General features: G+C 34.8%; 1 protein-coding gene across 2 annotated transcripts in view; it reads right to left on the reverse strand.

Annotated features, from left to right (window-relative positions):
* The window catches only part of PCCA (propionyl-CoA carboxylase subunit alpha), a 312,653-nt gene that overhangs the window by 113,425 nt on the left and 173,186 nt on the right, over positions 1-26,042 (reverse strand). For both annotated transcript variants that reach the window (XM_081127259.1, XM_081127260.1), the window contains one exon: positions 22,598-22,706. In XM_081127259.1, coding sequence (XP_080983385.1) covers positions 22,598-22,706 — 109 coding nt within the window. The remainder of the gene's footprint in view (positions 1-22,597; positions 22,707-26,042) is intronic.

Raw genomic sequence — 26,042 nt, forward strand, 5'->3', positions numbered from 1 at the left:
GAGAAAGCTGTTGTTTCTTCTCAGCACAAAACTCTGAAGTGGCACTTTTTTAAAAATTTCTTTTAAGTTGATATGTTGGTAAGACATAGGAAAGAGGTTCCACTGTGAAAGCAAAACCTTGAGATACCAAGTAGACAGTCAATGTGGAATCTCTTTAAGAATTTGCTCTTCCACAAACAAAATTTGCTAAGATTCCTTCTGGCTTTACGTAAGTTTCCAAGTAGCTTTGTTTTTAAATAGAATGGATGGGGTTGGGCATATATATCCAGTGTAAATATCAGTAAGTTCTGGAGTAGAAATAAACTATAAATTAAAACAATAATACATACCAACCTAAAAGTATATATGCTCTATTTCCGCAAAATTACTGAAACTACACTAACAATGAGTCATAGCAATTCTACCAGCATAAACATGTTTGTAATGGTAATATTATCTAAACTATATTTTAAATTTTTAAAAAGAATTACATCTATCCAGTAAATCCAAAATAGTCTCAGAGAAGATTTTTATAAATGACTCTCTGAAAAGAAGGGGTACAACTCTTGGGGCTTCACTCAACTCTTCACAGTAATAATACACAGAAAACAGCTTCCTTTCCTGATGTATCTAAGTGAAAGAGGCTACCACCTGATCAAAGATTTCATCTGTACAACTTATTAGTTACCTGCAAAGCTGATATAATTTAAGCTACTACTTCAAAACACAATCTCCCCCCCCAAAAAAAAAAAAAAGTGAAAAGGAATTCACATAAACAGCTACTCACAAAGCAAATCAAATACTAGCTCTTACCCGGACCTGTCTCCTTTGATTACCGTCAGCCAGCCAGAATGAATACGCTGTGTAAAACTAAATTTTTCTATATTTTATGACAAAAAACTGTCGGTTGGACTGTCACAAATGTTAATGCTAATACATTTAGTTTACTGAAATATTTTAATCAAAAAAGTACAAATAATACTAACACAAATACATTGCTATTACGTGTCATTTTTTTCAAAGCAGATTTTATGTAAACATAACTAAGAGCATCTTTAGTTAGCAGGGATTACAAGCATCTCAAAACCATATTATCAGACCCTCAGAAAAGCTGGTTTTCAATTGTGCCATTACCTATTTAGGAGTGAAATACTGAGTTAAAACAATGTTAGTGGTCGAAGAATCATTAAGCAATCCTTCATCATAACTTTCACAGTGGGTGGTCTGTAAAATGATCAAGAATAATATGCTGCATTCCATAGTCACAGAGGTCAGCTTCTGCATACAAATCTTTGCAGGAAGAAAAAGGCCTTCAGAAAAGTGGGCCATTCATCTGAACCAAGTTCAGAGAATTTCCAGCACGGTGAAAAGCTATGTTATGCAAGCACATAGATGTATTCAGTGGGGGTAGACAGAACCAGCTCCATGGAGACTACAAAGGAGCCCTCCCATGGCTCATGAATAAGTCGAGGAAATGATCAGAAAAAAAAAAGAGAGAAAGATGTTTAGACAGATGGCCCACTTTAAATGCCTGAGACAGGGCATAAGCAATTTTAATGAAACTTTAGATCTAGCATATGAATTGTTTCTTATTTCCTCCAGGAAAAAAAATCTAAAGAAGACAAAATTCAGCAACTCACTGAAAACCCCACTTTTAAGCAAGTTGGGATGGAGGAAGAGTCACAAATACAAGTTTTATTAGTGCTGTAAATTCATACAAAATTCTTCACAGAGCCATCAGCTATCAAAATGAATATAAAAAGCATGGAATGAACAGATTAAAGGAATTTTAAACAGAAGTCTACTGCCAAACCAAACAAAAATCTAAGCCTTATTATGTGAGAACTTACAACACTCCAACATTAAAGTTTATCACTGCAGAAGAAAGATAAAAGTAGCATTTCCAGAGAACCTCTTCAAAGCTAGAAATTGTCACAGTGGAGGAATGGAATTCTGCCTATACACATTTAAAGTGTGCACATTCAAATACTTAAGTCCTTGTAGAACAGCATAATTCACAAAATAGTCCCTAGAAATAGGAAGCACACCCAAGTTTAGTGTCACTAGGATTACAAATAATTACACAAATAACTGATCTAGAAATGAATAATAATGTTCTCATAATCTTATATATGCTCATATAATGCACACCTTATTTCCTTCTTCCACCAATTAGAATTTAAGGTTCTCAGTTTAAACTTTGGACACACCTGGTCAGGAAGAGCAATGTAGTACAGTCATCGCCTCCGCAGGCCCTAGTGTCTGACTGATGACTGATCACAAAAGCTATGTGACTACCCTCCTTGTGTCTCAGTTTCCTTATCAGTAAGACAAAAATAAAAGTACCTGACATGTTGATTAAATGAGATAAAAGGAATGGAATGCTTAGAGTAGCGCCTGGCACAAAAATGCTAAGAGTTATTATCACCATTGGTACCATAATTTGGTGCAATAATATCTAAAATCCTCCTCTATGATTTCAAAACCTTGTTATTTTAAAAAAATATTAATATACAATTTACATACAGTGAAATCCACAAATCTTAAGTTCTACCACTTACCTTTTCAATGGAAATGCCCCCTCCCCAAAATTGTTCATCTATCAGTTAGACCCGCAATTTTCAACCAGTGTGCTGCAAGAATTTTTAAAACATGCAATACCTGACTATTCAGTCAGGGGCACTGGCCTCTTTTCCCTTAGATTGGCAAATAAAAAATGACAACCAACATAGCAGTAGCTGTCTGGTGTGAATGAATCAAAATTATACCTATTTTTTTTTGTCAGAATGGCAAAAAATATATTTTTTAGTATGCCATAGACTTTTAGTAATTAGTTTATGTGTGCCAAGAAATGAAAAAGGTTGAAAATCGCAGAATTAGACTAAAGCTTCACATAAACTAACTCCAAAACTATGTATTCTTATGAGTGGCTTTTTTCCCCACAATACAATGTTTGTGAGGCTCATTCATATTGAACAGTCCATTCTGTTTTTATGGCTGCGTAGTGCTCTATTGCACAAGCACACTAACATCAGTTCATCCTTCTGTTGAGGACATTTAGGTTGTTTCCAGTTAGGGGCTCTTACGAACAAATCTACTATAAACATTCTTTGTACAAGTCTTTTTTTTTCTTTAATCCTCACCTGAGGATTTTCTTTCTCATTGCTTTTCAGAGAGAGGGGAAGAGAGAGAGAAACATTGACATGAGAGAAACACATCGATTGGTTGCCTCCCACACATGCCCCGACTGGGCCAGGGATCGAGTCTGCAACCAAGGTACATGCCTCGGCCACAACTGAACCCGGAACCCTTCAGTCTGCCAGCTGATGCTCTAACCACTGAGCAAAACCGGCTAGGGCTGTACAAGTCTTTTTTGAGGACAGGTTTTCTTGTGGGTAAAAAAAATCTAGGAGTGGAAACACTAAACAAATCTGTACTCCCACCAGCAATGGAATTTGCTCCATATCTTTGCCACCATTTGGTGTTAAGTCTTTCTACTTCTAGCCAGGCTAATGACTGAGGCACAACATCTCATTATAGATTAATGTGCATTTTCCTTATGACTAATAGTAATGTTAAGCACCTCAACATTAGTGCTTATTGGCCATTTGTATTCAAGTTTTTGCCCTGTTTTCATTAGGATGTTGGCTTTATTATTACTGATTTGGGGGAGTTATTTACTTTGGATAGAAAGCCTTTGTCAGAATTATTTATTCTATGGCTTATTTATTAATTTCCTTAATAATGTCTTACTATTAATTTTCTTTAAAATGTCTGATCTTCAGCAATTTTTTTAAATTAATAGACTTAATTTTTTAGAGCAGTTTTAGGTTATCAGAAAAATTGTGCAGGAAGCACAGAGAGCTCACATATATGACAGAAATCCCTGAAAACCACTGATGTTTAATGTCTCCAGTTTTGCCTTTTCAAGAATGTAATATAGCCTGGCCAGTGTGGCTCAGTGGTTGAGCATTGACCTAGGATCCAGAAGATCAAGGTTCAATTCCCGGTCAGGGCACATGCCTGGGTTGTGGGCTCAATCCCCAGTAAGGGGTGTGCAGGAGACAGCCAATCAATGACTCTCTCGTGATGTTTCTCTCTCTCCCTCTCCCTTCCTCTCTCTGAAATCAATAAACATATACTAAAAAAAAAAAAAGTCATATAGCTAGACTCATACAAAATGTAGCCTTTTCAGATTGGCTTTTTTCACTTATCACCACAAATTATATTTATTTCCTAATGGTTTAATAGAAGTTAAAATTCTAGGAATTAAAATTCGACATCATTGTCTCTTCTAGCATGATGGAGTCTTCTTTAAGAACATTTCCTCTCGTAATTATAAAATGTTTATATGACTGTTGTCAATTTAGTGACATGACTAACTTGCCAGTAGAGATGTAAAGAGTTCCTGGCAGGTCGAAGTGGCACACACAGTATTCTTCCCTCTTTTCTCCTCTGCCTTTGAATGTAATATAAGGTTAAAGCATCACAGAGAAGTCCCGGTTCCTGTAAAAATGGCAGTGTAGGTTATTTCCAACTAACCCTCCTCCAGTTATAAACTCTGGAAAAGATATACAACACATAAGAACTTTTAAAAATTGTAAACAGCCCATTGGCATAAAATTCACACATCATAAATTTAACCCATCTGAAGTGTACAATTCAATGGGTTTTAGTATATTCATAAAATTATGTACCCATCTCTGCAAGCATTTAAAAAATATATTCATAATCCCAAAAACGGAGACTTTGGACCCATTAGCAATCACTACAAATTCCCCCTCCAATTTCTGCAGCTCTACACAACTACCAATGTATTTTCTATTTCTATAGAATTACTTATTTCTAGACATTTCATATAAACTGAATCATAAAATTTGTGGTCTACTGGGACTGCCTATTTCATTTAGCATAATGTTTTCCAATTTCATCCATGTTATATAAAGTATCAATACTACATTTACTTTTTATCGATGAATAATATTCCATTCTATAAAGATACCAAGTTTTACTTAATATTATATATATCCATTCATCACTTCATGGACATTAGTGTTGCTACCAGTTTGCTTATTATGAAAAATGCCACTCTGAACATTTGTATACAACATTTGTGTGGACACAGGATTTCACTTCCCTCAAATATATACCTAGGAGTGGAATACCTGGGTCATGTTGAGGAACTGTCAAATTATTTCCAGGTTTGCAATATTTTACTCATAAATTCCCCCCAGGAATGTATGAGGGTTCCAATTGCTATATATCCTCACCAACACTGTTATTTTCTGTCCATGCTAGTGTGTGTAAAGTGGTATCTCACTATGGTTTTGATTTTCATTTTCCAACATTTCCTAATGTTGAGTCTTTTCATGGGCTTGTTGGCCATTTGTATTTCTTGTTTGGAAAATTTTCTATTCATGTCTTGTGCCCATTTTTTAATTGGGTTGTCTTTTTATTGAGTTACAAGTTTGTTATATGTTCTAGACAAAAAGTCTGTCAAGTATATGATTTGCAAGTATTTTTCTCCCATTCTATAGGTTGCCTTTTCACATTTTTGATGCTTTCCTTTAAAGCACAAAAGTTTTAAATTTTGATGAAGTCCAATTTATCTAATTTTTTCCTTTTGTTGCTTGTGCTTTGGCATCTTACGTAAGAAATCATTGCCTAACCAAAAGTAACAAAGGTTGACTATTTTTCTTCTAAGAGTTTTGTAGTTTAGCTCTTACTTTTATTTAAGTCTATGATTTGTTTTTTGTGTATCATGTAGGGAGAGAACCAACCTCATTCTTTTGCATGAAAATATCCAATTACTCTGGTAGCATTTATTGAACAGATCATTCTTTACTCAATGAACTGTCTTCAAACACTTGTTGAAATCAACTGATCATTAGTGTAACAATGTATTTCTGGACTCTCAATTCTATCCCATTGATCACCTCTATCCTTATGCCAATATTACACAGTCTTGATTACCGTAATAAGTTTTGAAAACAGGAGGTATGAGTCCCCAGTTTTGTTCTCTTCAAGACTGTTTTGGATATGCTGGGTCTGTTGCATTTTTGTATGAATTTTGGAATCAGATGACTATTTCGGGGGTGGGGGGGTGCAGAGGGAAGACAGTAGGTATTTTGATAGCAATTGTACCAAATCTGTGTATCAGGTTGGTGAGTATTACTGCCACCTTAATATCAGGTCTACTGATCCACTGCATGGGATATTTTTCCATTTACAATATTTAAGTTGTCTTTAATTTATTTCAACATACAAGTTTTCAGCATACAAGTTTTGCACTTCTTTTTAAAAAAAACTGTGCTTAAGTATTGTATTCTTTTTGGTGTTACTGTAAATAAAACTGTTAATTTCATTTTAAGTTGTACAATGCTACTGTATAAAAATGAAATTGGTATTTGCATATCATTCTTATATCCTGCAACCTCACAAAACTCATTTATTAGTTCTAATAGATTTCTGTGTGTTTAAGACTTTCTACATACAATATCATGTCATTTACAAATAGAGTTTTACTTCTTCCCCATCTTAATACCTTTTATTTTGTCAACCTGCCCAGGCTAAGAGCTCTAGTACAATGCTAAAGAAGAAAAAACTTAAAAACAAACATCTTTCTCTTATTCCTGACCTTAGGGAGAAATCAGTCAGTCATATGCCACTAAACAGAATGTTAGCTGTGGGTCTCATAGAATGTCCTTCATCAGGTTGAAAAAGTTCCATGCTATTCCTAATGAGTTGAGTGTTCATCATAAAAGGCTGCTGGGTTTTGTCAAATGTTTTTCTCTGTATTTTTGCCCCTTATTCTAGTAATCTGATATATCACATTGATATTGTTAAACCAACTTTGTATTTCTAGGATAAATCTCACTTCCTTATGGTGTATAATCATTTTATACATTCTCGGATTCGGTTTGCTAATATGCTGTTGAGAATTTTTGCACTTATATTTATGAGGGATATTAATTTTCAGTTTTCTTTTCTATGGCATCTTCACCTCCTTTTGGTATCATGGTAGTTTCAGCCTCACAGAATAAGTTGCAAATTTCTTCCCTCCTTTTCTATTTTTGGAAGAATATATAAAGGATTAGTATTCATTAATTTCCTTCTAAATACCTCACTGAATTCACCAGGAAGCTATCTGGAAATGAACTCTTTCTGGTCAATCTCTTCAGGTCTATTCAGATTTTCTATTTCTTCTTTAGTCCATAGTTTGCATCTTTCTAGGAATTTCTCCATTTTATCTAAGTTATCTAATTTGCTGGAATACAACTGATCACATTATTCACTTATGATCTTTTTAATTTCTGTAAGGTCAGCCCTGTATGTGGAAATTAAACAACTGATTCCTAAATAACCAATTATACCATGTATAATTGGTCTTTAATTGCTGATTTTAGCACTTTGAGCCTTCTCCCTTTTTCTGTTGGCCAGTCTATGTAAAGGTTCGTCATTTCTGTTATCTTCCCAAGAACCAATTTCTGCTTTAACAATTTCCTATTGTTTTTCTAGTCTCACTCACTTCCACTTTAATCATTATTCCCTTCCCTATGCTTGCTTGGAGTTTAGTTTGCTCTTCTTTACCTACTTTCCTAAAGTGAAATATGAGATGATTGATTGGAGATCTTCCTTATTTTTTAATATGTGTTTAGAGCTCTAAATTTGCCTCTAACCCATGTTTTTGAATATTGTGCTTTGTTTTCATTCATCTCAAAATACTTCCTAATTTCTTTTGTAAGTTCTTAACCCTTTGGTTATTTAGGAATCAGTTGTTTAATTTCCACATACTTATGAATTTCCCAAATTTCCTTTATTGTTGATTTCTATTTTTATTCCATTGTGGTTGGAGAACACACTGTATGATTTCAATCCTGTTAAATTTAATGAGCCCTGTTTTACGGTCCAGCATATAATATGGTAGTTATAGTCTATCGTGGAAAATGTTACACTGCATTTGAGAAGTTGCATATTCTGCTGTTGGATGAATTAGTCTGTAGATATCCATTAGCTCTATTTGCTTTATAGTGTTGTTCAAGTCTTCTATTTCCTTGTTGACCTTCAGTCTAGCTGTTCTATCCATTAGGGAGTGTGGTATATTAAAATCTCCATCTATTACTGAACTGTCAATTTCTTTTAATGTTTTGGATCATATATTTGAAAATTGTAATTGGGTACATACATGGCAGGTTCTTGAATAATGTTTCATTTAATGACCTTTTGTTATGTTGATGTTGAAAATAAATGATTCGCAGCTGGGGCCAGTGTGTGTGTGGAGTTTGCACATCTCCCCCATGTCTGTGTGGGTTTTCTCTGGGGATTCCAGTTTCCTCACACATCCCAAAGATGTGCACAAGGTAAACTCTAAATTGTAGTCTGAGTGAGTGTGGATGTGTATGAGCAGCACCTGCAATGGAAGGGATCCTGTCCATGGTTGGTGCCCATCTCACAACCTGAGTTACCCAACTAGACTCCAGCTACTCCAACCCTGAACAGAAATAAGCCAGTTGTGAAAGTATCATCTTGTTTTTCATTAATCTTTCCAAAATGTTATATAGCTCACATTTACTTCAAAGTTTAATATTAGAAGTGTATTGAGTCTTTATTTAGAAGTTTGGTGATGTTTTTGTGACCAGAAATATGCCAAAGGAACTTAACTCTTGTTTATATCAATTAGTCTATGGTAAAATTGGTTTTGTTATTTGTCATGTCGCTTAAAGTCAAAGTTTCCAAGAATCTATTAATAGATGTTACATGAGGATTTACTGTCATAATTGTTACAGCTTTCTGACTGACTCTTTTATCATTAGATATCCCTATTTGTCTCCAATAACAATTTTTGCCTTAAAAAATTTTTTTGTCTGACATTAGTATTAGTAATATTAGTATTACAAATATATTTGTCTGGTAAGTCTTTCTATCCTTTTATTTTAAACCTACAGTGTCTTTAAATCTAAACTATGTCTACTGTAGAAACAAACTTTGATCTTGTTTTTTACCCATTCTGCCAATATCTGCCCTTGATGTGTGTGTGCTTAATCCACTTACACTTAATATAATTACTCTTCAGGTAGGATTTACATTTGCCATTTTTCTTTTTGCTTTTTATATGTCATTATCTTTTTTGTTCAAATCCCTCCATTAATGCCTTCTTTTGATAAAAAGACATTTTCTAGTGTACCATTTTAATTCTCTTAATGTTTCATTTACTATTTTATAAAGCAATTTTCTTAGTAGTTAACTTGAGGATTACAATTAGCAGCTTATCTTTAAACACTCTAGTTTGAATTAATACTAATTTAATTGTAATAGCATACAGAAAACTTGCTCCAATATGGCTTCATTTCCTCTGCCTTTGTCTTACTGTCATACAAAGAGCATCTGTACATACTGTGTGCCTAACTTAGATTTATAATTATTGATTTATGCAGTTATCTTTAAATTAAATCAGAAGATGTTACAAAATAAAAATACATTTATCCTGCATTTTATATTTACCAATGTAGTAATCCTTACCAGTGCTCATTACTCGTGTATTTACGTTCCTATTTAGTGTCCCTTCATGTAGTATTTTATTTTTATTTTTTAATTATTACTGATTTTACAGAGGACGTGGGGGGGGGGGGAGAAAGACACAGAGACAGACAGACAGGCAGACAAAAACATCCATCGGTTACCTCCCACATGCACCCTGACCAGCAGGAATTGAACCTGCCACCTTTTGGTGTACAGGACGATGCTCCAACCAAATGAGCCACACCAGCCAGGGCTTTTTCATATTTCTTGAAGGGTAGAATGGCTAGCAACAAATTTTCCCAGGTTTTGTTTACCTGGGAATTTCTTAATATCTCCATTTTGAAAAGATAGTTTTCCTGGATATAGAATTCTTTATTTACAACCCTCCCCCCTCAGCATTTTATATATGCAACCCATTTTCTTCTGAGCTCCATGGTATCTGATAAAATGTGAACCCTTAACCTTATTGAGGACCCCTTTTGTATGAGTCATTTTTCTCTTCCTTTTAAGATTGTTTTTCGTTTTTGACGGTTTAACTCTGAAATTTGTTGGTGTGGATCTCTTTGAACTTATCCTGTTTGGAGTTTTCCAAGCTTCTTCACTGTGCAAATGAATGTTTTTCATAAATTTGGAGTTTTCAGCCATGCTTTTTTAAATATTCTTTCTGCTCCTTTATCTTTCTTCTACTCTCCTTCTGGGACTCTCAGCATGTATATGTTGATACACTGATTGTGTCCCACAGGTCTCTGAGGCTCTGTTCATTTTTCTTTCTGTTCCCCACACTGAATAAATCAACTGACATACCTTCAAATTTGCTGATTATTTCTTCTGCCAGCTCAAATCTACTGATGAGTCCCTATAGTATACTTTTTCATTGTAGGCATTGTACTTTCAGCTCTGGAATTTCTATCTGGTTTTTTTAGTCATTTCTATCTTTATTTGCTATTTTCTATTTCACGAGACACGGTTGCCAGACTGTCCTTTAATTCTTCATATCTGGTTTCCTATAGTCCTTTGCACATGTTTTTAAGAGATCAAGATCACTAAACAATGAGCAAAACATTTGGGGCCCCTCCTGGACAGTTTCTATTTACTTTTTATCTTGTGAATGGGCCATACATTCATGTTTCTTTGCATGTCTTGTAATTTTTTATTTAAAAACTGGACATTTTAATAATGTGGCAAACATGCAAATGATATTCCTTCCCCTCACCAGGACAACTCAGCCTTTTCCTCTGTCTTCAGAGTTCATAATTATCTTTTTAATGTCCTCCTATACCATTCTATTCTAAGCTTACTAACGGACAAGAACTGTTTTTGCTATTTCTAAGCCCAAGCATCTTACAACATGGAGTGCTATTTGTTATTTTTGGAATGATCCAATAACTCTAATTCTGTAGGTAAAAAGTTGTCCTCCTTAAACTGTATATCTAGGAATTTACCCTACTGAAAGAAAGTGACCTTTGTAAAGTAGGTGGTAAGAACATTGGTCATATAGACCAATGTTCTGTAGGTCTAGAGCTATTAGTTACGTATGAGCATTCAAGATAAGAAATTAGTCTGACACACTGTAGGAAACCAGAAATTACAAAGAACACTAAATCAATGATCAGATAATCAAGGATCAAAAAAAGGTAAAATAAAGAGATGGTTTTAAAAAAAATGGGCAGCTTAATTCAGAGTTTATCCTATACATTAATGTGAAGACCTTAGTGACTGTATAATAGTATATTAGGATACTCAAACAACTACTATGATAATACCTTCTAAAATGACAATGCTGTCAAACAACATAGATTACTAGTCTCTGCTCTTTTCCTACACATTTCTTTATATTTCTTAGAATATTCCAAATTCTTAAAATTTATTCACAGAATGAATTTCACGGAAACTATTATTTGGGATAAAGATGAAAAGATAGCAATATAAATAGAAATTTAAGTCTATTCAATTCAAAAAAATCAAGATCTAAATATATGCATTTCATCTTCAGTAATCTATCATTTTAATTCAATTATTTATTTTAAGGAAAAGGTAATACTAGAGTAAAAAGATGAACAGATGTTAATAAACAAAATGCCCAAATCTATCTCCTAGAAGAGACTCTTAATCTCACTGTAGTACATTACTTCACCTATTATCAAATATATAAATGATTATGGTATACACACAAATAGAGAAAAAAGCATTATACTGAAAAATCAAGTAATGGCTTCAAAAGATATATTTTTCCATTTGCTCTAATTCTATTACTCCTTTAAACTTTTACTTATCTCACTGGCAAATCTCTTTTACCCACCTTTAAATCCTTTTTTGGAACAGGGCTATATATGCAAATATACAAATATTCTTCCACTGTCTACAGAAAATTTCCTTACACAGATCAGCTAACTTGGATTTTTAATACTAATCTTTGAATTATGTAAATTAATCATTTGACATTTTACTATGAATCTAGTAGTAATAGTGTGAATTTAGTTTTGATTCAAAAATCAAGAATTTCATTATCCTGTAAAACATATCCAGAGTTCAAAGTATTTAAGGGGGGTTAAACAAAATGCAAACATTTAATGCAACATTAAGCATGTGAAATAAAAACTTGATTGCCTAAAGAAAGCATGCTATGCTGTTACCCTGGTGACAGGTTAAAAAAGGGATTGTGAGCTGAATAGCTGTATGATATGAAATTAAAATGTTTCACATTGAACAATCCAAAATGAATTGGGAAAGGTTAAAGTAGAGGAGAGAGAAATCAATTCTCCAATGGCAATGGTGAATGGGAAAGAAGTATGAATAGGATTTGCCAGTGGGGTGCAACAGCTGCCAAATATCCTGCAGCCAAAGAATTACAATAATACTGATGAAGTGTGCAGAGCTTTTGGAGTCATTGCAGGGAACAGAGAAATTCTCCTGCAATAATGAGGCTATTTTGTCTTCCATTCAGCTCTTATCGTAGAATTAAAGAAAAGAAAAATGTTTTTAATTGTAATATTTAGCAAAAATGTATAAATATGACATTTCATCCACTTAATGTTTTGTGCTTAATCTCACATAGGTTTCTAAATCATCCAAGACAGTCTAATTAAATAAATGAAAATATCATAAAAGAGATAATAAAAGTAAGGCAAGTTTAAAGGAAAATGATTAAATTTATGTTTTCTCCCCTCTTGCTACTTTTAGGGGATTTATTGCTCAAATGAAAGATATTTACAAAGGCATAGTATGGCTATGTGTGTTTGTGAATATATGTTCAAAGTACAATTTTTTATTATATAGTCAGTTATTAAAACATCAACTTCATTGTTATAATAAAGTAGCTAATCTGAGAACAAATATGAAACAAGTATAATATAAAAGTTGTGTTTCAGTGTCACAGATGGTGAAAATGTGTTAATAATTTGATATGTCCTTTTAAATTCAGAGATGTTTAAGTGAAAGAGCCCATATACAATTGTATAAAAATACTTTCTTTTACTTAGGAATTATTTTCACATGGCCATTTTTTTCCAAGTATATCTTTCATTGATTAAGATCATATTTCAAAACCTTAAACTTTTATCTTCTAATTGAAAACTTAATAAAGGGTAAACGAATTATAGATCTAAAACCTGGAAAGGACACATTTTTAATAGCAAGAAAAAAACACACAGATAATTGCATCTGTCAGGTAAAAGTCACTAAAAAATTGATTCTCCATTTTATCAGGAAGCCAGATGAGGAAAGAAAATACAATACAAATGTAGACACAACGACTGCTATTCAAGTGAATATAATTTCCCATTATGCTACTGTGACTAAAAGAGTTAAACTGATGACAGGCTCTGTAGCCAGTCAGGATACTTGATATGTTCTACAAAGTATGAGCTCAAAGTGGTGATTATACACTGATTCCATACACCCAGAGTAATCCTCCACAAAAGTGAATGCTTCACTTTTAAAACCTTTCAGGCTGAAATATTTCATTAGCATAACCGTAGCCCATAGTGAAGGTGTTCCTTTCCGAGTCTTTAACCTCTGCTCAAATACCGAGAGAAACTAGAAGGTTAAAGTCGAAACCAGAAAGTAAAAGTGTCTACCTCATGCAATTCAAATAGGAGCTGAGCTGAAAAAGATTTTGGGAATCATCCAATCCAACAGGGCCATTTCTCAGAGGAGGAAACTGGAGTCAAAAGTTGAAACATTTGCACAAAAGCCTGTCCTACCTTGATTCTCAGTGGTGGCACTGGGACCAAAATCCTGCCTCCTCGCATCTCACTTAGTGCTGGTTCCACTGCATTACATCAACCACTGTGAAATTTCAATGTCAGGTGAAGGAGCCAAAAGAACCAAATGATCTTATTTTCCTAGCCCAAATGACTAAACAGACAGAATGCAATAAAATAACCTATACAGAATTCTGGGTATCCAGATCACATCCAGAATAATATAATATATAAACCACCTAGAAATAAGAAAACAAAATTGCAAACTACCTAAGAATAAACAAGAAATGTACATTTACAATACGAACAATTATAAAGCTTTAATGACAGACGCAAAAAGAGACTTCAATAAACAGTCATATCATATTTTTTAAAAGCTTCAACATTTGAGCCCGGCCAAGCGTGGCTCAGCGGTTGAGCGTCGACCTGGGATCCAGGCGATCGGGGTTCGATTCCCGGTCAGGGCACATGCCCGGGTTGCGGGCTGCAGCCGATCAATGACTCTCTCATCATTGATGTTTCTATCTCTCTCTCTCTCTCCTTTCCTCTCTCTGAAATCAATCAAGATATACTAAAAAATAAATAAAAATAAAAGCTTCAACATTTGATATCAATTCTACACAAATTTACCATAACTTTAAGCCAATTCCACTATCAAAGTGCTTTCAAAGTTCAGCCAGAAGAGAAAATAAATTATTAACATAAGGATAGAATGACAAAACAGTGGAAATGAAAAGAAAAATCCAGAAATAGACCATAATATATTTAGAATTTTTCATAGGATGAACGTGACATTTAATAATCAATACAAAAAAGATAGATAAGTCAATAAATGGGATTGATTCTACTGTTAACTATATATAAAAAAGTAAAACTAGATCTCAATCACTTATCACCCTGCAAAATAAATTTGAAATATGAAATGCCAATGTAGTAAAGGAAAATTATAAAAAAGTGGAAATAGAATATACGTAAATTTGATATAATCATGTCTTTTTAAAAATAAAAACAAAATAAGAAACCAAAAAACAAAAAATGATTTAACTAAATAACATTAAAAACAACTCTAATGGTTTCTCATTTGCTGAATTATAAGACATGTCATTATTTACTTCACTGATAACTAGATCTCAATTTCTACTTTCTTGTCATATTTATAACAAACTGATATAAAAAAATAAAAAATGCAATTTCTTGTTTTTGATAGTTTTCTTTTTGCTTATCTATAAAGCATTTACTTGGTTTTGCATGATAATATATAATTCATTTTTTAATTTCTTTATAAAAATATTAGGTGAAAGAATTTGGTTATTAAACATAATTACATAGGATCAATTATTCTTACAAAACTCTATGAAACAGGACAGAATACATATTATTCCCATCATAGGTAAGCTTTGATATAATATACCTAAGGTCACTTTACTAATAAATGATAGAGTTATGACTACAATCCAGGCATCTAATTCTAAATTTTAGTCTTTTCTACTAACCCGCAGGATGTATTTATACAACATATGCACACCTACTTACACATGTGTGGTGTGTGCTCATGCGAGTCGCACAAGTGCGAAAGAGAGGGACAAGGAGGAGAGAGAGGAAAGGAAGGGAGGGCAGGGGGGAGAGAAGAGAGTGGGGGGGTGGGAAGGGAAGAGACAGGAGAGAAAAAGAACATGGGCTCGAGAGCAAGCACACACTCACTGTTACTGACGGCATGCCTGTGTGCCCCCAAATGCATATGCTGGAATACAGTGCCCAGTGTTATGGTGCTTGGGAAAGGGAGTCTGGGGAGTAACCAGGTGATGAGGGTGGAGCACTCATGACTGGTACCCTGATAAGAAGAGGCCAGAGGGTCAGCTTGCCCTCTGTCGCCATGAGAAGATATAAGAAATAGGGCCCTCACCGACCTGACCTTGCTGGCGCCCTGACCTTGCTGGCGCCCTGCTCTTGGAACTTCCCGCAACCCAGCCTGTGGTAATTTGTTACATGGCCCACACTGCCTAAGACACAAATATTTCTGTCTTGCCATCATTGGAGTTATAAAGAGATACTACTTTTTTGGGGGGGAGGGGTGGAGAGGTATGGTTGAAGTATTTATAAGTAAACTACCAAATCACACATAAATGAATTCCAAATGTATTAAAGAGTTAAATGTTGATGATTAAGGTGTTTAGGATTTTGAATATATCCTCTGGGGAATGGTGTAAAAGGCAAAGGAAGAAAGGAAAGGAAGCGGGCAAGCAAAAGGAGGCCAACAAAATCTAATAATTTACTATATAACTGCAGTAAAAAATATTTTCATAAAACCAAGGAATCAATATTTACTTTCAAGCACCTTAAAACAGATGAAAACATACCACTGCCCACATTCACCTCAGCATGGCTTAACCCCCAGGGCCGACATCTAAAAGGGAGGAAAGGGCTTAGTCTCAGCACGTCCCCTGCCAAACTCTCACACCATGCAAATCCATGTAGGAATGCAAAAAAGCCCTGTGCTAGGGAAGAGGCTGGCCACTGGCCACTCTACCACCTGGAAAGCTGCCCTGGCCCTCCGAGAAGTGATAAATCAGTCAGATAGCTTAATAGAAAGGTTAAATCATGGAATCAGAAAGATCAACTGATACAGCCTAAGAAAGGCTGGAGGGCAATTTGCATAGGTTCAAAAAACTACCGAAAGAAAGCAACATATGCAGAAATACTAATGGGGAAAGGAGGAAGTAGAGACATTTACAGAGGGCAGAGTGTCATTCTCACTAGTGTCTGAGAAGCTGGGGATGGCAGAGGTGGACTAGAGTAAAGCAAGGGGAGTAAAGCAAGGGGAGGGCCTAGCATTGAAAAGTCAATCCTGACTTGTGAACATTTGGACCTAAAGAAAACAGGCCTTTTTTGAGCAAAACAAAATAAAAGATTACTGAAAAGGACAAAATTATTTTCATTACTACTTCTTCCTCCAATCATTATCAGTTAGTGAAACAAATTATTATACCAAACCACAATGCCAACAAAATAGTTTTAGCTTCAAGTAACATGAAGCAATTGCCTAACACAACTTTTAATAACGCATTTCTGTCGATAAAAATGTTTAAGGATAATTATAAAGAAAAATAACTCCATGGTAAGTCAGCATATATTTATGTAAAACCTTAATTATGTTCACCAAATTTATTTAGTCATCATAAGAAAAATTGCTATTGTTTCTGACATTAACATTTGTTTTCTAAAATGCACTGCTTTTGTTTCTGACATTAACTTTTTTTTCTAAAATGCACTGCTTTTATCTTTTTACTATCCAAATACCATGGGTACATACTATAATGTCTTTTTTCCAAGTCATAAATGATGAAAGCATAAAACCCATAGAGAAATTGGGAAAATAAAACCAGCAGCCAAAACAAGCAACACAAAGGAAGGGCTGCAGGCTACCGGGTTTGAAAGCATAAACATTACATGAGTATACCCATGACAGAGCAATATGTAGCCACACCTGGAGGCTGACACTAGACTCCATTCCCAAGCCAATAATGAAAACATGATTCTGAAGCCAAAAATGTGAAGATCCAACCACCTTACATCAGCTTAGCTGTCAGGGACCTCTTCTGTGAACAAGCAAAAATAACTTAAACTCACTTTGTCTACATGAGATTATACTTTGTCAAAAGACCTATAGATTTGCCTAGATGTTACAGGTCTCTGTTGCTGTGTGGAACCAATTTTACAATAAACTGGCCTACTAAATAAATAAGTTCAACAGAAAATAAACTAACCAAAAATAAATAACCATTTGTTATATAGGTAACATGTGCACAATTATCTACACAGCTAAGCTTTGGCCTACACATTTTATTAGTATAATTTTTTGGAACTTCTAAAGTGTAATGAGCTCACTAGTAGTATCAAAGGAGGATGATTCTGGGATGATGGTGGAGAAGGAAGCATCAGGAATCTGTCATCCCAACTTGACAGCAATTGCATTAGCAGAATCTGTCTCTGTAAGTATTTTGGAACTGTGGAATCCAGTTGAAGACTTGCAACTTTCAAGGGAAGACATGGATGGTAAATTGTAGTCAATGTCAGCTTGTAACACAGTAGCAGCTACCCATATCCCCACCCCCAGATACCTCACAGACAGCTGTACACTTATTCCTGAGGCTGTCTACACACAGCTTGTGGAAGCTACAATGGGCAAAAAAGTCCATGCCCTCTAAATATTTGGGATCTGGGCTCTGATTGCTGACAGCTGCTTCTAATCACAGAGGCAAAGAAAAAAGAGGTGAGCAACCATTGTTATTGTACCCCACCCCCTCTGGCTGAAGGGACTTATATGGGATTTAAAGTGCCAATGCCCCTTTTTCCCCCTCCTTCATTTTTTGTTTTTTCCCCTTTCAGGAGACCAACATTAAATACTAAGACATTCAAAAACAACTGTATATATGAGGCAAGTCAGAAAGTGACAACATGCCCAGGGAAAGGCTCAGAAAAGACCTGAGATCTTATGTTTACACTTCAGGCTGAACCTTGGCATACGGATAGCCTACAACAGTCAAATAAACAAAACTATAACACAAAACAAAACAGTAAACTCTGAGGAAGAAGAAGCTGATTTCCACAACCACTACATTACCAGATTCAAATATCCAGTGATAAAACAAAAAAGGTTACAAGTCATACAAAGAAATGGGAAAGTAATGTCCTACTCAAAATCAATAGAAATACTTTCCAGAAAAAGACCAAGTGGGAGATATACCTAACAAAAACTTTAAAACCACTGTCTTAAAATGCTCAAAGAACTAACAGAAGATACGAAGTCAAGAAAACAATATAAAAATATTACTAAAGAGATAGAAAACCTAAAAGAAATTTTTAAAATCCTGGAGCTGAAAAGTACAATTAAACTGAAAAACTAACTAGAGAGATTCAAAGGCAGAATTGAGCAGGCAGAAGAGATAATCAGCCAACTTGAAGAAAAGACAATAGAAATTATCAAGTCTGAACAACAGAAATAAGAAAGATTGAAGAAAAGTGAACAGATCTTTGTGTGATACCATCAAGCAGATCAACATGTGCATTGTGAGAGTCCTAGAAGGAGAGAGAAAAAAAGCCGGAGAGAATATTGGGAGAACTAATGGATGAAAAGATCCCAAATTTGATGACAGACATGAATATAAACATCCAAAAGCTCAATGATCTCCAAGTATGATGAACTCAAAGACCCACACCAAGACACATTATAATCAAACTTTCAAAAGACAAAGACAAAGAAAAAACCTTGCAAGTAGCAAGAGAGAAGTGAATCAACACATATAAGAAATTCTCAATAAGATTATCAGCCGATATGCAGACTGGTACAGCCCCTATGGAAAACAGTATGGAGCTTCCTCAAAAAATTAAATATGGAACTGCCTTTTGAACCAGTGGTCTCACTTAGGAATATATCCTAAGAAACCAAAAACACCAATCAGAAAGAAGTTATGCACCCCTATGTTCATAACAGTGCAATTTACAGTAGCTAAGATCTGGAAACAGCCCAAGTGCCCATCAGTAGATGAGTGGATATAAAAGCTGTGGTACATTTACGCCATGGAATACTATGCACCTGTAAAAAGGAAGGATCTCTTATCCTTTGGGGCAGCATAGATGAAACTGGAGAGTATTATGCTAAGTGAAATAAGCCAGTCAGAGAAAGACAAGCATCAAATGATCTCACTCATTTGTGGAATATAATGAACAAAATAAACTGAAGAACAAAATAGATCCAGAGACATAGAAGCAAGGAACAGGCTGACAAATCTCAGAGGGAAGGCAGGGGTGGGGAGTGGATGGGGAGAGATTAATCAAAGAACTTATATGCAGAGATACATAACCTGTGGACACAGACAATTGTATAGGGATGGCCTGGGGGTGGGGTGGATATGGGGTGGAGGGAATTAATGGGAGGGAAGGAGGAACATCTGTAATACCTTCAACAATAAAGATAAATTTTTAAAAAGAGATTCTGAGCAGATTTCTCATTAGGAACTTTGGAGGCCAGAGGCAGTGGGCTGATATAGTCAAAGTGCTAAAAGAAAAAAAACTTGTCAACCAAGAATCCTAAATCAAGCAAAACTGTCCTTCAAAAGTAAAGAATTAAGACATTCCCAGATAACAAAGGCTCAGGAAGTGTGTAACCAAGAGATCTGCCCTGCAAGAACTGCTAAAGAGAATTCTGCAGGTTAAAATGAAAGGACACTAGACAATATTAAGAAGCCACATGAAAAAAATAAATATCTCAGTAAGGACAAATACATGGACAGTTATAAAAACAAGTAACAACAGCATCTACCTCTACTTTTTGTTCTCCACATGATTTAAGGGACTAATAGATTTAAAAAAACATTAGACTAAAAGCTAGTATTACTGTGACTTTGTTTTGAAACTATGTTTTGTTTTCTAAATAATTTAAGAGACTAAAGCATTTAAAATAACTACTGGGTTATGGTTTGGGGCACGGACTATATAAAGATGTAATTCTGTGACATCAAAATCCACACCAGGCAACCACTGATCTGTCTTTACACTTTTGCCTTTCCTAGAAATTTCAAATAAATGAAATCATATATAGTCTTCTTTAGTTCATTTCTTTCTCTTAGCATGATTTTCTTTTTAGATTTATGTATGTTGACGCATGTATAACATACCTCATTCTTTTTTATTGCTAAGTAGTATTCTATTGCATGGATATACCACTTTTATTATCCACCCACCACTTGATATACATTATTCTAATGGTGTGTGGTAGTATAGCATTGGGATTTTAACTGGTATTTATCAGCTGGATGTTGGACATCTTTTCATGAACTTATTTACCATTGATATAACTTTTTGATAAAGAGTCTATGCCAATTTTTTTAAATTGGGTTGTTTGGCTTATCTTTGAGTTGTAAGATTTACATATTAGAGAGTCAAGTCCCTTATTAGACATCTCTAAATACATTCTGCCATCTGCTATCGTTTATAATTTTCTTGATGGTGTCTTTTGAAGGGGAAATGTTTATTTTGCACATGTTTTAAATTTATGTTTAATAAAAATTAAAAATATGCCTCCAAAGACTAGTGAATAAAGAGAAGATACCGTCACAACAAAACATTAAGTTAAAAAAAAGAATTCAAACTATATTTTCAGTATGATTCTAATTATATAAGGTATACTATATGTACATACATACACACACACACACATACTTCATACCCATGGTAAGTCAGCACTCTCTAAAAAGAATGTGAGCCCTGGATGGGTGGCTCAGTTGGTTGCAGCATCGTCCCATTCACCAAAAAGGTTGCAGATTCGATTCCCAGTCAGGGCACATATCTAGACTGTGGGTTTGATCCCAGGTTGGGGGACTTACAGGAGGCAACTGATCAATGCTTCTCTCTCTCTCTCTCTCTTCTCCAAAAATCAATAAAAACATATCCTCGAGTGAAGAGGGCTAAAAAAAAAAACCAAAAACCTGAATACATTTCTTAAATATCAAAACAGTTCATTAGTTATACTCAGAATTTCTAATAATCAAGGTACAAACAACATCTGAAGGTTTTGGTTTTAAAACAAAACCTTGGATGTCTCCTACACACACACCCCTCCAAAACAGCCCTGTCCAACAGAGCTTGATGGACATAGAACTGCAACATTGGAAAAGTTGTGTCCAATGCAACAACAGCTAACCACAATACAGCAATGGCTATGGAGTACTGGAAATAGAAATGTGGCTAGTGACTACCTTGATATTGACACTGAAATGTGACTGAGAAATTAAGTTTTTAATTTAATTTTAATTCAAATAGGCACACATGGCTAGTGGCTACCACACTGGGTAGCACAACTAGGAGGGAAAACTCAACCAGATTCATGTCTTTATTGACGATTTTCTTCTTCCTTGCAGTCATTTAGTAATTTACTGATATTCTATATTATCTTATTTCTCCCTAGATAGCTATTGATTCATAACTTTAAAAAATTTTTTCAAGCTTCCTCTTTCTCTTCAGAATGAGAACAGATGAAGAATACGTTACTCCAAGATTTAATGAGCAAAATCACATTAGTCATTAATATATAGCCTAAACTCAGTTTAGTTTTTCTTCTACCTAATTCTTCAGGGGTAATCTGAATTTCTGAACTGTGATCTTCAGAGCTGCTTTGTCACCTGCTATCTTTTTTTCTTTATATCTTTGTTCTTCATCTTGCAGAAAAGCAAAAGGAAAGGAAAAGAAGCTGAAGTAATACAATTTTATCAACAGCATCACTTTAGCAAATATACATACTTGCTAAAGGAGGATTTCCCTAGCAAGAACACAGACATTCATAATAAGTAATTCTGTCAGGAGCATTAATACACAATGATTCTGTTTTATTTGCCTTTGGATAAAGTAGGTTCTCTCCTTTCACTCATGTCTCTAGGAAGCTAAAGGGTATACTTAGGGATCACAAATAACTAACTCAACCTGGTGTTAACTCTATCTTGTATCTTATGAGTTTCATGTATATATTTTTGAAACTGCTAAGATTCATTCCTAAATTTTAGTACTATAACACTTCTCAAAACTTTTTTCAAGATTAACAAATAAAAATAATACAAATTACTTGAACAGTCTTCCTGTAAGTTTTCAGAGTATCTTCTTACTTCTAATAATGTCCAAATTAAAGGTACAAACATCCTTTTTTTCTTTTTGAATTAAAAAAATTCATTCGAACAGAGTAGAAGCAATACGATTTTTAAGCAGTGTGACTTTATTATACTTCTCCAAACACTCATAAAAACTCCTGGAACTGAGATCAGTTAGGTCTTTTATTAGTAATTTCCTACGTAGATTAGATAATCAATAGTTTTCTGTTCATGTGTTCTGTTTTAAATGATCTAGCATACCTTGCATTTTCATGGTCCTGAAAATGTTGTGCTCTTAGTTGGGATGCCACGAACAATGATGATGCTATTGCCAATAACTGGTTTCTCTCATTCTCTGTTAACTTGTGTCCTAAGGGAAATCAATCAATCAATTGGCCGATCAGATACACACATAATGTCAACACCTATGCATCTATCTTTTAGAATTATGAGTCATTCATAATTCTATCAAGTATGCTATCAAGCATCTATTATGGAGCTTGTGTTGTACGACACCAGAGCCTGCAGGAGGAATGGGAGGAGCAAGATTGTCCAAATGAGAAAAAAAAACTGCTCATTTGGAAGTTTATAGTCTAATTTCTGGGAGAGAAAAAAAGATATTATGCAAGCACAGAAGGAAACAATTACAAATAAAAACCATACTCAGCTATCTAGGAAAAATGTAAGGCTCCTTGCCCCAATTTCACTTCTAGGGAAAGATAAAGGAAAGTGGAAAAGGAGTGTTGTTGGTAAAGCGCACTGGTGAGGCCAGCTTCGCAGTGGGAAGGGTTAAAGGAAAATAAAGGTGTGACACTCTTGCATGCCTTCAGGGTTTGAATCCCAGTCAACCAGCCAGCCCCTCTCTCCCTCTTTAACTCCTACTGTAATATAGTGAACCTGGGGACAGTGGTCTAGCCTTAACAGAGTGTAGGAAGGCTCCCTGGTCTGGCTGAGTCTTGTGCAGCAGGGAAGTCTGCTGTTTGCAGTAAATCCTCAAGAACTGTGTGGGTAAAGGCAGGATTCAGTCCTACAGAGTCTGCAGGCTAAAATGTCCCATTAAGAGCTGTAATTTCTAGCACTACTCATTTACCACAGTGCCATACACAGGTAATAGGGTATTGAATGGTACAGTATGGGCAATTTGAATGCTGGACCACCAGCAAGAAGATGCTACTTTGTAAAATTCCAAAGGAAAAAAGCAATCAGATAGTTACTTAAACTAATTTGAAAGAAATAAGGCAATTTGAATGTTATGTTTAAAAAAATCATTTAAAATGGAAATGACTAAAAATATTCATAATTGGAGATACTTTCCCGATCTGCAACACAGTTTTCTATGGGGAGGTGCTTCATGAAACTGAAGGGAAGGGAAAGCCCCAGTAACGTCCTAGAATGCAGCATCTGCCTATTTCCTTATTGTATGTACTTTCTCCAAGGCCAATTTCAAATTACCTACATTATATCAGAGGGTGGATTAGGAGGAAATGCGCACAGTGGCTCTCCCAAGGCGTCTGGTGGCCCTAGAGCCTATGGAATAGAGTCCTTGGAAAGGCATTTCAACAGTCTAAATGCTACCTTGTCCTTGAAGCCAGCTTTGGTTCCCTAAATGAGAACTGGTTTCTTTTTTCTCTACTCTCAAGATACTTTGCTTATATCGTTACTTAGCACTTATTTTACTCTGTCCTGTAATTAGTTCTTTGCATGTTTATTTCTTTTGTGATGTAGGCTCCTCAAGAGCACGAAAAATATATTATTCATCTTTTAATTTCTTCTAGAGCCTACATCTATTATTTGTTGAATGATTCTAATGACTGAAGTTTTAAAGGCCACAATTCAGTCCATCTATCACAGTACCACTCTTAAAGGTAAAGAACTATTTGACTAAATTCGGGGGGGGGGGGGAAGAGAAGTATAATTAATGGTGTTCTTCTATTAAATCAAATTTCTATAAAAATTCTGCAACTTTTCAGAAGAGAAGGATGATTTTGATCATTTCTTTTGATGAGGCTGGTGACAGCAGTGTAGTGATGCAGCAGAGAAATAAGTCTGAAATGTTCATTATAGGCTAGCTAAAACTGCAGGTTTTCAAATACCTTCTTTCTCATTTTCCCTTTATTTCAGGATCAAAACACCTTCGTCCCCATTTTCCATTTATTTTTTTGAATCAAAGGAAAATACCTTTGTAACATTAGAATCTAATAAACTGACATGAAAAACAAATTCTTGTGTATCCTATTTTTTAAATTTAGGCACAATCATTACAAACTTCAATCTAAGAACCTTTAGTAACACTGTCCTAGTCTACAAATAAACTTGGGATAATAAACATATATAATAAAAAATTTCTATGCAGCTATAAAAACAGGCATTTGCCTATGCCTAGTGCCCAGGATGGTTAGACAGATGGGAAGCAGGTGGGTAATCCCGAAGGGGACAGTGACCCAGCCCCAAGCACATGGAGAAAACCCTGGGCTGACTTCAGTTGCCACTTCCTGCTGCTCTTTCAGGCACATACATCAAACAATCCAAATGACACGGTTTAATACAGCTAAGATCTGCTCAACAGAATAATGGGGGAAAGAGACAGAATAACCTGAAGATAAAGAATGAGAGATAGCAGTCATTCAGAGAAGAAAGAACAGACGTGAAAATAATATGAGGAAATAAGAGGGAGACCTGAAGAATGGCAAATATAGGTGTGAACTTTGACGTCCTTACAGGTAATATGATAACATATAGCATGCTCTGAAAACTTTTGTGATTTATAACTTTGAATCCTAGCACAACTGAATGAGTACTAAAAGAAAAGCTGAAAGCTCTGAATTCAATTTCTGGCTTTATCATATTACTGGTTTTTTAGCCTTAATCTCTCTGTGCTTTGTGTCCTCAAATGTAAAATTTGCTACAGGCCATTGTAATAACTTATAAGAAATTAAAAATTGTGTTCCTATCTCGCATAAGCATAATAAACAGAATTATAGTGTCAGTGCTGATAATTTCCAACCAAAAAGAGCAAGGTAACATATTAATTTTATCACAGAAAATTGCAATATTAGGTGCTAGGTAAATATCTCTTGAGAATTTGGAACATTACTACTAAATGTACAGCACATAGTAATCAAACCCAATTAAAAATTTTAAATCCATTTCTTTCTCTATGGTAATGGCATATGATGTCATATGTGCATATATATGTGTGTAAATATTTAGACACATATGTAAAAAATGTGTGCGTGTATATATAAGGACCCATGCACACATACAATATGTTTGTTCCAAAGGTACTGTATCCTCTGGCTACTGTTTCATGTCATATCACCTTCATGGATGCACTAGCCAGGAAGACACAAAACGATCTGCAAATCCTGAATGAACCAAGAATCTGTGTAGTTGCTAGGGATACAATAAAAAGCTAACATAAGTGGTTCCTGGCTTCATGAAAACAAAAGATATTAATGAAATAATCACAAGTAAAAAACTGCAATCATATTAAGATTGTATTCTATATTTATAAAAATGTAGAAGTTCAGGATAAAGGGCCTGATTATTCATGAGTCTTATTTAAGTTCACAAATAAAAAACATGCCCCATTTCCCTTGACACTAACGGTAAAACCCTGTAACACTGAAGTTTAAAAAGGACAATAAAATCAATAATCACCATTTAGTCATATGAAAGTTGTGTACCGTAAATTCTGAGGTAAGAA

The sequence above is a fragment of the Miniopterus schreibersii genome (assembly GCF_964146895.1).
Source record: "Miniopterus schreibersii genome assembly, chromosome: 2".
NCBI lineage: Eukaryota > Metazoa > Chordata > Mammalia > Chiroptera > Miniopteridae > Miniopterus > Miniopterus schreibersii.